Genomic DNA, 12534 nt, shown 5'->3' with positions numbered 1-12534 from the left:
CTTGAGAATGCCCTCTTGAGGTCCAGGGGTTTTTCTAGCTCAGTGGTTAACCCCATGCTCAGAGCTCGAAAGCCTGCTTCTGCAAGGATTTATTAGTGTGTGGCACACCTTTTTTTGAATGGTGTCGCCCCAGAGCTTATAATCCTCAGATATTTGGAATATTTAGGGTTTGGCTTTCCTATAGGCAGGCTTAGATCACGGTCTTCGCCTTGCTTCTCTGAAGTTGCAGTTTTCTGCCCTGTCAGTGCTGTTTCATCGTACAAATGCTTCTCTTACTGATGTACACACCTTTATGCAGGGTGTGCTTCACATCCAGCCTCCCTTTGTCCCACCTGTGGCTCCTTGGGATTTGGCTGTGGTCCTTAGGACTCTACAAGGGCCGCCATTTGAACCAATGGGCTCAGTGGATTTAAAATGGCTTGCAGCTAAGACTGTTTGTTTGTTTTGTTTTTTTTCTTCTGGCCATTGCTTCGGCCAGAAGGGTGTCAGATTTGGGGGCTCTTTCTTGTCACCCTCCCTTTCTGATTTTTCACACGGACAGGGAGGTACTTCGGACTCGCCCTGATTTTCTACCTAAAGGTAGTATCTCGTTTCGACATGAGGAAATTATAGCGCCGGCCTTTAATTCCCCAGACCTCTCAGCTGGTGAGGCCTCCTTGGATGTGGTACATGCTCTAAGGACTTATGTTGACCGTACCAATTCATTTCTGAAGTCTGACTCGTCATTTGTCCTTCTATGGTTTCCGTAAGAAGGGATGGCCTGCCACTAAGCAGATTTTGGCAGGCTGGATTCGCTTGGCAATTTCAGAGGCTTACATTCATGAGGGCCTTCCTGTACCGTCCTGTTAAGGCTCATTCTACTCTGTCTGTGGGTCCTTCGTGGGCAGCTTGCCGTGGCAGCTGTGTAAAGCAGCCACATGGTCTTCTGTCCATACCTTTTTAAGGTATTATGCATTTGATACCTTTGTCTCTCAGGATGCTTCCTTCGGGCGGCGGATTCTCATTTCTGCACAGGAGCGTCCCCACCCTTAAGGAAACTGCTTTGGGACATCCCCAAGGTCTCCTGTAGAGCCCTTTGGACCCTGCTGTAGAAAATAAGAGATATGGTAAGACCTTACCTTTTTTGTTATCTCTATTTCTACGAAGTACATAGGGATCCACAGGACTCCCACCCTGTCGCACCTGTGCTGCAGATGGGTTGTGTTCTGGTCAACGTTTTTTCCGTCTCCTTCTAAATGTGAGAAAGTGATACTTGTGTGTTCCAGAATTTCTCTCTTCTCCTCCTCCGGGCCATTGGCTTGTTACGTGGCTGAGGTGCCTTGGCCTGGGGGCGGGGTATAGGAGAAGAGCCCGGTGAGGTGACTGGCATCATCAACCTATACCCCAAGGTCTCCTGTGGATCCCTATGGAGACTTCGTAGAAATAGAGATAACAAAGGTGTAAGGTCTTACCATATCTCTTATTATTCCACTGTTAACCCACAGAGATATATCAGGGTATCATGTTCAGAGGGGTATCATGTTTAAACCCAAGGCACCCAAAATGACATTGAGCAATTCCAAATCTTAGCTGCCTGGGTCAAAATAGAAAGCCCATAACTAGATTCCCGACCTCTTAAAGCCTGCAGGTTGAGGATTGGGGAAGGGGGTTGAGTAATTAAAATAGAAATTTGGAAGTGCCAGTCCTCCCATTGCTTTTATTACTGTAAGAGTAGCCAATTTAAAATGAGGGTGCTTATCCATCCAGACCAGAGATGACAGGTGACTGTCAATCTTACGAAAAATGTATGAGTAATAAACAGATTTGAAAACCATATAAAAATTTAGGCTGTTCTACCATCTTAGCTTTGCCTGTCAACAACAACTGAGCTTGCACCAACTGTGTAATGCACATAGTCTGGTTGCGGGCGAATATTCAGGGCTATATAGTCAAGCAAGTTATTGGAGACCCAAGTAATCAGCACAACAATGAGGGCAGACCAAAGGGACCCCTAAAAGGGTAAATTGGTAACTTGTCCCAATAAATACAAAGACCAAAATAAGTCCTAAAATTTACTATCTGTAATATATTAGTCAAGGACACTTCATAATCTGATAAGAGCAATAAAAGATCTACATATAGCGCCATCTTGTCCCCCTTTTGCCCCAGTTGAAGGCCACAAATGCACCCGAAGTTTACAAGCCAAAGGTTCTTTTGCCAGCACAAAAAGAGGGCGATAATGGACAGTCTTGTCTCTTGCCCCGAGACAGGGCAAAGGAGCCTGCAACAAACCCATTAACTAGAACATGGGCGGTGGGAATGGCAAATAGCAATTTGACCCAGCCAGTGAAAATCAGGCCCACACCAAAACGCCTCAGAGTCTCACAGGGAAAGGGCTACTCTAAAGAGTTTGCAGCATTCAAAGAGTCCACAACCGCAGTGGCCCCATCCCTGTGAGAGACATTCACCATTCCATTTAGTAAATGAAAGGATTTTAATCTGTACCACTATCCCAAATCCCAATGATCAATCTTTCACTACTCTGTAAAATAATGTATTATCTGTCTCTTGTAGACATCGCATGCCTGCTTGGTATTTCAGTCCATCTTGTGGCCAGAGTACACCTTTTGGAACCTCTGTGAGGCTGTGTTGAGATACCAGTACAATCATAGCGCCATCCAGGTGGGTGCATTATTGTTTCTCATTAGAAGAGCAAAAACTCCTGCTTGTGGGTCATTCCATTTCTTGTTGCAGCTGTTGCTACTCTGCTTATTCACGTCTCTGTCTTATGATACCTCCGCTCTGGAAATTATTTCTCTTTCTACAGAAGGCCAGGGAGCTATACAGCAGGGAGCAAGCTAGACTTCAAAAAGAAATTGACCAGGCCTGGGTCCAAAAAAATTTATGCAGTGTACAGCACAGTGATGGAGAGAAGACAAAGGTTTATCAGAGGCTACTGCATCAATGCAGGACAGAAAGGGAAGAGCGGACGCAGAACTTTCTATGGGAACTGGAGAGGAAAAGAGAGGAATTTCTACAGGCGCTCTGCACAAATCAAATGAAATAGACTAGATTTGTTTTAGAGCATGGTTTCACGGTTCCTTTTCTCAGGTACACGTTAAGTCATGGTTTTCATTTTCTACTTAATCATGTACAGGCAAATTATTTTATTTCAGTGGGTCAGGAATTAATAATACACCTGTTGCCACAGAGGAAAATCTGTAAAACCTGATATGAAGTGAACTTGAGGTGCAGAGCAATGCTGTTCTTGGATTAGTACCATGACGGTAATGTCCTAAGTATGCTTTGTAACCTCAGGGCCACCCGGCACTCAATTAGTGTAATCAAAATGTAGTAGATAAAGGGCATTGACTGCATCATCATTTGTGCAATTTACTGAATTGTGCTTAGTTATTCATTACTGACTGGGTTGTGTGTATGTGTGTATATATATATATATATATATATATATATAAAATCTGTGGATCTGGGACAATTGCCACGAGGCTAAACTGGTCAGGAATATGAAAGTACAAACCAGGACTGCCTGCAGTTGTTAATATCATGTAATATTTTCAAACACACTGAATTTAACAAGCTTCAATCGTCTGATCCTGTCCATTAATTACGCAGTGTGGAGAGAACCACAAAATGCCTTGTTTTGAATTAAACATCTGAACAAAGTAATGATTACTTTTAATGTTTTTAACGGTCACAAGGCAATTTCTTATAAAGACCAACCACACTGGGTTGTTTTCTTTTCACCCTAGACACGTACTGCTAACTTCATTCACATAAGAGATTTCTTTGCTAAGCTTCATTAAAATAATTTGTATGTTTTATATAGTGAAGTCAATTAAATGTTCAACGTTGATCTTATTACTTGCGTTTGTGGTGTTTGGTGGGTATTGATGCATTAAAATGTATAAGTAGGCACTATAGTACAGAAAGATGTAAGGGTAAGCGGGATGGTGGTGAAATGACAGAGTAGGTAGAGTTAGTGATTTACAAGGACATATGTATCCGCAGTAATGATGTATGCAGAGATCTAAAGTGAAGCTGCAATGACAGGCTATAACGTATGTGGGAATGGATATGGTCTAGCTTCCACATCCGTTGTATCCTATCATTACAGTCTCACTTTTAGATATACACTTCAGTCGTTACTGTAGATATGTATACTCCCTTATAAACACTGACCCTACCTACTATATATCATTCCACCACCATTCACTCCTACCCCCTAACATCTTAGTTTAAATCATGATGGATTTAATTTCCACATAAAGTTCCTGGCAGCACAACAGCCACTGCTGACGACACAAGGAAGTAGCACAGCTCTTTCGACTAATTTTACATATTTCTTTATTAGCCCATGTGCTTCTGCTGCCAGTTTTACAGTATTTTGCATCCCTACAGAAATACACATGGTGGAATCATTCTTTTAAGACCAACCTCCATTGAATTAAAACGTTTTTAAAGTCCCGTTTAATCGAGTCTTCGTATATATTTTAAATAATTATTGAGAGAAAGGGGAGACATCAGGATGTTTATTACATTGATTAATAGCCTACAGTTAAACGTCTGTTTTATACTTCCAGAATTGAGTGTTCCTACTGTAAATGCAAGGCCAAGGTTTGATCTTTTTACACATTTTAGAACACCTAAAAATAAACCACTCAAAAAGGCTCTGTTTACAGCTTGCGATTTAATTTATATTTCTAATCCAGCTAAACAAAATATTATTCACATGTGGGTGCAATATCAAGCACAGAGCTTCTCTGATCAGGGAAAAAAATAGAAATACCAGGTGTTCCTACAGAACACAATCCGACTGCACACTCTTGGCATTCTCTCAGTCAGCTTCATGAGGTAGTCTCCCGGATTGGTTTCCCAACAGTCTTGAAGGTGCTAAGTACTTGTTGGCTGCTTTTCCTTCACTCTGCGGTCCAACTCATCACAAACCAGCTCAATTGGGTTTAGGTCGGGTTATTGTGGAGGCCAGGTCATCTGATGTGGCACTCCATCACTTTCCTTCTTGGTCAAGTTGCCTGGAGGTGTGTTTGGGGTCATTGTCTTGTTGAAAAACAAATGATGGTCCCAGTAAGCGCAAACCAGATGGGATGGCATGGCGCTGCAGAATGCTGTGGTAGCCATGCTGGTTAAGTGTGCCTTGAATTTTTAATAAATCACCAACAGTGTCACCAGCAAATCACCCCCACACCATCACACCTCCTCCTCCATGCTTCACAGTGGGAACAACACATGCAGAAACTATCCGCTCACCTTCTCTGCGTCTCACAAAGACACGGCGGTTGGAACCAATAATCTCAAATTTGGACTCATCAGACCAAAGTACAGATTTCCACTGGTCTAATGTCCATTGCTTGTGTTTCTTGGCCCAAACAATTCTCTTCTTCTTGTTGTTCATCCTAAGTAGTGGCTTCTTCGCAGCAATACGACAATGAAGGCCTGATTCACGCTGTCTCCTCTGAACAGTTGATGTTGAGATTAGTCTGCTACTTGAACTCTGTGAAGACTTTATGTGGTCTCTAATCTGAGGTGCTGTTAAGTAGCGGTTTCTGAGGCTGGTAACTCTAATGAACTTATTCTCTGCAGCAGAGGTAACTCTTGGTCTTCCTTTCCTGGGGAGGTCCTCATGAGAGCCAGTTTCATCATAGTGTTTGATGGTTTTTGCAACTGCACTTGAGGATACATTCAAAGTTCTTGAAATTTTCTGTATCAACTGACCTTCATGTCTTAAAGTAATGATGGACTGTCGTTTCTCTTTACTGAGTTGAGTGGTTGGTGCCATAATATGGATTACAACAGTAGTCAAATAGTGGTGTCCACTGTGTACTAACCCTACTTCTGCACAACACAACTGATTGTCTCAAACACATAAAGAAGGCAAGTAATTCCATAGATTGACTATTGACAAGGCACACCTGTTAATTCAAAACCATTCCAGGAGACTACCTCATGAAGCTGATTGAGAGAATGCCAAGAGTGTGCAAAGCTGTTATCAAAGCAAAAGGGGGCTACTTTGAGGAATCTAAAATATAAAACATATTTTGATGATTTGTTTAACACTTTTTTTTGTTTACAACATAATTCCATATGTGTTCTTTCATAGTTTTGATGTCCTCAGCATTAATCTACTATGTTGAAAATAATTTAAAAACCATTGAATGAGAAGGTGTGTCCAAACTTTTGACTGGTACTGTGTGTGTATATATGTATAATATATATTTGGCACTATGCTATTTGATAGTGAAGCTGGCAGACTGCTGAAATTGACCCCACACTTGTGACTGGTCAGACACCGTTGTGGCTGGCCGAAGTAGCTGATTTATTAGGTACCTGAATGCCGGAAAGATGACGACGGTCTGGTGCACTGTGTGTTCGTGGCAGAGTCTGGTAGCAACACTTGGAGACTTTGGTATACATTAGACTGTTTACTTCTGATGAGTACTAATGCGTTTCTTGGCCCAAAAGAATCATCCGTTTCTTCAGGGGGAATGTGTTCAGCTTCTCAGAAGTAAACTGTCTCCTAATCTATACCAAGTCTCAAAGTGCCCCAACTTTGAGTTCCCCAACAAGTAGTCACTTGTTGGGGAACTTGAGTACGTGCTTTGGGAATTTTGGCTTTCCCATTGCATAGGATTAAACTAGGCATTGTGACTGACTAGAGAAACTAGATAAACTAGACTCCCAGGTTAGAAGCTTAGCAGGATGATTAGGCTGGGGGCAGGAGCATAGAAGTTCATACAAGCACAGATGCAGTCTCTGCTGGTAATGTTTTTAACTTGCCGAGTAATTCCAATGGCCTGGATATTTATGAGGCATCTGGAGAGGACCACTGCAAAAGTTGAGAAGGCAACACATTATTCAAATCAACATGGAGCTATTGGACTGTCAACATTTACTCCAGAAGTTCAATGTTGTGCATTTATGGTAGGGGTGGGCAATAAGCGGCCCCCAGCTGTTGTTAAACTCCACATCCCAGCATGCCCTGCCACAGTTTTGCTATTTGGCCATGCTAAAATGGTTGCAAATGCTGGGATGTGTAGTTCAACAACAACTGGAGGGCCGCTTATTGCCCACCTCTAATTTATGGCCTAGTTCAGCACTTTTTTAATTATGCATTGCTGCTTTTCACCAGTACAGCTGGGTCTACAATCGTGTGCTCAGGCAAATGGCGTGTATCGCTATGGTGCAGACTGGGAATTTAACCGTGCTTTTTTTTTATTTTTTTTTTGGAAAGTAGTAGCGGTGTAGATTTTGGGACACAAGTTAGCCAACAGGCACATGAATTTGGTGCAATAACTTTGGGGTGGAACAAGCCATTAACAATCGGCAATCATGGTGACATGTCATTGCATCAGAGCAAAGCAAGCACTGCATAAGAGTAACCTAATAGCTGACATGCTATCGCAACAGGTGGTATTAAATTTGGAGCTGTTGACCTGGATTAGTCACAGCATGTGGGGCCTTCAGTCCTTAAAGCATAAGAACCTTATTGCAGTTGAAAAATGGTGCACAATGGAGGGAATCCAACAGAGGTATGCATAATCTCCCTGGGGAAAGTAGAAGCATGCCTGGCTGCAGCTTCAATGGTTTGACCTCCACAGGAAGCGTGCTCAGAGTTACTTAGGAGGTTGTGTGCACCATGTACTAGTTCCAAGGGGGGTGTTGAGGCGCTTAGATGGTGGGCACTATACACCCCAGTTGGTGACTCACTAAATATCATAACATGCATTCATTTTCTCCCACATATTTTGGTTATGGGAGTAATGCATGCTGCACCTTGGCGACTTGTCTGCAGATCCAGGGATGCACAGACCGAGCGGTCAATTGGTAAGCCAATACACACTTACCAATCTGACGCTCGATGTGTGCGCTGAAATCACAATTAGGCGGGCATTTAAATTTGACCCCCAATTGAGACGTCAATCACCGGCAGTTTCTGCAGCAAGTGTATGGGTGGTCGGCGTACAGATGCACTATGCTATATGTCGTTTATTGGCTGACTGACATATTGCATAGTGTGTGCCCAGCATAAAGCTGTGACCATTTCGCCTATACCAGTTTGCAAGTCTTTATTTTGAATAGCACTTGACACTGTGCACCTGCTGGGACGCCGATAGTGGACTGAATAACACTTGGATTTTATATTTCATTTTACTGACATAATAACTTTTCATTTTATTTTATAAAGTTCTTGACCATGTTAAAGGATATAATAGCATGGTTAAGGCTTTGAAAAAGCTCCCTCTATACAGGAGCGAAACCGGTTACAAAATCTAAAGCCCTTCGCAAATGCACAACTGGACAATCGATATCTTAGTGCATTCGCTCCTTTACTATCGCTGGGACTGGTTGTGATTATACTTTTTATTGTTGTCGCTTTCCACTTGAGGAATCCTTCATACCATCTGGAATATAGAGACTACTGGAGTCTACTTCTAGCATCGCCTCTGTGGTCCAGACGGACTCCCGCCGGTGGATTCCAGGGCAGCGTGCAATTGCAGCTGCTGCACCTCTCTTTACAGCACTGGGGGTGTTCAGGACTGCCTATTTCCGCACAGCATACTGAGTGCTGATTACTAACATTAGTGGAGAGTGGTGATTATACAAGTTTTTATGTTTCCATTTGTATTTTTATCTGTGGCTTAAAACCAGGAGGGATATCTTATGAATATATGGACTGAGTCCTTTTAAAAAGCACAGTGTCATTCACATATTAGACTTGGAGATCTCCATTTAATTATTGTGATCATTATAGTTTTAGTGGTTGTATGTATTTTTATATGCAGCATTTGTTGGTATTTATGTATGTATATGTTCTATGTCTAGATATTAATGTTTACATTATGGCTAGTCATATTCTAGTCTGAATAAATATACATTGCATAAAAAATATATTAATAGATTTGTGTTCTAGTGAACATCGGACCCCATGATTATTATTTATTTTTCATAATAGTGTCTTATTAACGCAATTAGACTTTTCTCTTTGTATGTCGCTGTTACACCATATTTTGTGATGGTGTAGGTGTGTTTTCACAAGCACACGTCATTTTGCTGCTATTCAAAATATTTTGGTCATTAGACTCAAAAAATATATAGATTTATACATATCTTTTTTTTCATTAGCGCCTAATCTCGTGTTTTTGTAATTTAACATGGTTAAGGCTGGCAACAATTAGCGCCTGGTGGAAATTTTAGGTGAATTTCCTATGATACTGCCACCAAAATTTAATAATTGCAGTAATCCTATTAGGTGCGAATTGCGAGTTGTGATTTTTACTTCGAATTCGCATAACGAATTCATTTTGCAATCCAATTAGCAACTTGCACTGATCAGTCAGACTGAATTCGCAACTTCTCCACTCTATCCTCCTTGAGGTTAAAATGTGGGGACACTGTGCTGAACCCCTTGCCACCTCCCCAATGACCAATTGGGCAAATGGAAGTTTCTAATTAGCTTATTTAGTTCAATAATTACATGTCATTTTTTGAGGTTAAAAAAAGTCCTCCAAATCAACTTTTTCGTTAGTTTAGGCACCCCAAACTTAATTACAATAATTTTTTAGTTGAAAAATAATTCTTTATCATTTTTATTTCGATTTTTCAAGGTGCCCTCAAAGTACCCCAAAATCACCCTTTTTTTTTTTTTTTTTCTGTTTTGCATTTTTCATTTAATTAGTTTAAGAGTAAACTAAAAGTTTTTTTTTTTGTTTGTTTTTTTATAATTTTCTTGCATTTTTTTTTTTAAAAAAGCACATATCAGCCATTTGACACCATTTCAAAACCTACAGTAACTTCCTAATTGCCACAAACAGCCTTCTATACGGTTCTGCTAACAAAATAATCCATTTTGGGGGGTCCAGGATGGTGTCTCCACATTTTCATGCATTTCTCGCAAATCTCATTTGGCAGTCAATTCGCACCCCTCCGCTGCGAGTAGTGCGACTAGGCATTTTTAATTGGATTGGAGAATTGTCGGGAGTGCGCTTTGCAGCAAAGTGTGCGAGTTTAAAGAAACAAACTCGCTACTTGAAATTTGCACCTAATTGGATCGAGCCCTAAAAATGACTAGGCAGCAGCTTGACGGTGAATTTACAATTACCGTATATACTCGAGTATAAGTCGACCCGAATATAAGCCGAGGTACCTAATTTTACCACAAAAAACTGGGAAAACTTATTGACTCGAGTATAAGCCTAGGGTGGGAAATGCAGCAGCTACTGGTAGTAATCCCCCCCTGGTAGTGCCCCCAGTAGTAATAACCCCCCCCTGGTAGTGCCCCCAGTAGTAATAACCCCCCCTGGTAGTGCCCCAGTAGCAATATCCCCCCCTGGTAGTGCCCCCAGTAGCAATATCCCCCCCTGGTAGTGCCCCCAGTATTAACCCCCCCTGGTAGTGCCCCCAGCAGCAACATCCCCCCCTGGTAGTGCCCCCAGCAGCAACATCCCCCCCCTGGTAGTGCCCCCAGCAGCAATATCCCCCCCTGGTAGTGCCCCCAGTAGCAATATCCCCCCCTGGTAGTGCCCCCAGTAGCAACATCCCCCCTTGTAGTGCCCCCAGTATTCCCCCCCTCCCTGGTAGTGCCCCCAGTAGCAACATCCCCCCCCTGGTAGTTCCCCCATTATTAATCCCCCCCCCCTCTGGTAGTGCCCCCAGTAGCGATATCCCCCCCTGGTAGTACCCCCCGGTAGTAGCCCCCTCAGTAGAAAGAAATGTAAAAAAAAAAAACACTTACCTGTAACCCCGCTCCTGGTCCCGACGCTGCTACAGGCTCCTCCGCCGCTTTGCATAATGGGAGAGACGTCGTCATGACGACGTCTCTCCCATTACCCACTGCGGGAGCCGGAAGATGGCTCCCGCAGTGGGAGCAGCAGTAGCCGCTGAGTCTGACAGACTCTCAGCGGCTGCTGATTATACCAAACACATAGCTGCCGGCTCCGGCGGCTGTGTGTTTAGCAGTGTGTAGTGCTGACCGAACTCCGTCCGGTCAGCGCTACACACGCGGTGCAGGCTGTGTCACAGTGACACAGTCTGCACCGCGGCCCGCATGGTACGCTACTCAGCAGCGTACCATGCGGGCATGACTCGAGTATAAGCCGAGGGGGTGCTTTTTCAGCACAAAAAATGTGCTGAAAAACTCGGCTTATACTCGAGTATATACGGTATGTGCCCACTGGGTAGATGAAGTTGCCCCAAGCAACCAATCAGCTTCTACCCATTATTTTATAGAATGTACTTGATAAATGATAGGTAGGAGCTGATTGGTTGCTAGTGGGATATTTATGGCTTTGAGCATTTTCTCCTGAAGCCTTATGCTTTAATATGCTATATACCTACCAGTTTTGTTTAATGATATACAATAAACTGCATTATGTGAGTCCATTAAATACAGAACTAAAACAAACCAAACCTGTTTTAGACACTAGAGCTCATTGATTTCAATACACCCCCAGATTTGTCGATATCTCTGTAAAGGATGAACTTGATACGTGTGTTTTGCACAGAAATTAGGCCACCTGCTATGACTCATGGATGCGGCTTTCACTATGAAGCCACGCCTACTAACCACAACGTCATGCCCCAAAATTTTTGGCCTGCAGCTGCGCCATGCGCACAGGTCCCTCTTTCTGAGGTAAAGAAGTTGGAAGGTATGCTAACAGCAGAATGTCTGATCTCTGAAAATAAATAAATTACACTCGTAAGGTCACCAGCTGCTCGTAATGATTTCGGATACATGCCCAATGCTGTTTTGAAACCGATTTGTCAACACATGCATAGAGAAATTCTGATGTTCGACTTGTATTGTGATACTTTGAAAACGTGTGAAGTGGTCTTGTAAATGGCTCCCGGGAAGGAGCTATTAATCATAAAGCTAACTGTCATAGTCTCTTTGAGAAGTGCAGAGCATAGTTTGCGTGAAATTGCTTGCCTGGGGAAGGTTACTCTTAGTGGTGTGCAGTGTATCCTCAAGAGATACGCCATAAACAACAGTGTAAGTGATCGCCCACGACCTGGACAACCTCGAGTGACTGCAAAACAGGAGGACAAATTTATCAGAGTGTGTTCCAAATGGGACAGATTCCAAACTGTTTGTCAGATCCGTGCTGCTCTGATGGAAATGAGGAAGAAAAGCGTGTCAACCGCCTTGTAGCTGTTGGCTTGAAGGGATGTGTTGCAGCATGAAAACTATTGCTTGGGTCCATAAATAAAAATAAGAGGCTATTTTGGGAAAATAAAAAGCACTTAAACTGGAGCACTAGTCAGTGAAAAGGTTCTTTTCACAGACTAATTGACATTTGAGGTGTTTTGGTCCAAGAGGCACAAGTTTGTTCATCATGCAACAGGTGAACACATGCTTCCTGCTTGCATTCAGCCCACAGTCAAGCATGGAGGAGATTCCATTATGGTCTGGGGATGTTTTGGAGGTGGTGCAGTGGTTGGTGACTTTGTTAAAATCAAAGGAGTTATGGATTCCAAACACTACCACAACATCCTGGTTCGCCATGCCATCTGTTCCGACAT

General features: G+C 42.7%; 1 protein-coding gene across 2 annotated transcripts in view; it reads left to right on the top strand.

Annotated features, from left to right (window-relative positions):
- The window catches only part of DHDDS (dehydrodolichyl diphosphate synthase subunit), a 50935-nt gene extending 46464 nt beyond the window's left edge, over positions 1 to 4471 (top strand). For both annotated transcript variants that reach the window (XM_088442134.1, XM_088442133.1), the window contains 2 exons: positions 2554 to 2661; positions 2807 to 4471. In XM_088442134.1, the coding sequence (XP_088298260.1) occupies positions 2554 to 2661; positions 2807 to 3046 (348 nt within the window). In that variant the 3' untranslated portion in view covers positions 3047 to 4471. The remainder of the gene's footprint in view (positions 1 to 2553; positions 2662 to 2806) is intronic.
- The last annotated feature ends 8063 nt before the right edge of the window (positions 4472 to 12534 follow it).

Source organism: Taudactylus pleione, unplaced genomic scaffold, assembly GCF_031769625.1.
Source record: "Taudactylus pleione unplaced genomic scaffold, aTauple2 ptg000305l, whole genome shotgun sequence".
NCBI classification, from domain to species: Eukaryota; Metazoa; Chordata; class Amphibia; order Anura; family Myobatrachidae; genus Taudactylus; species Taudactylus pleione.
This window is presented reverse-complemented; position numbering and strand designations above follow the sequence as displayed.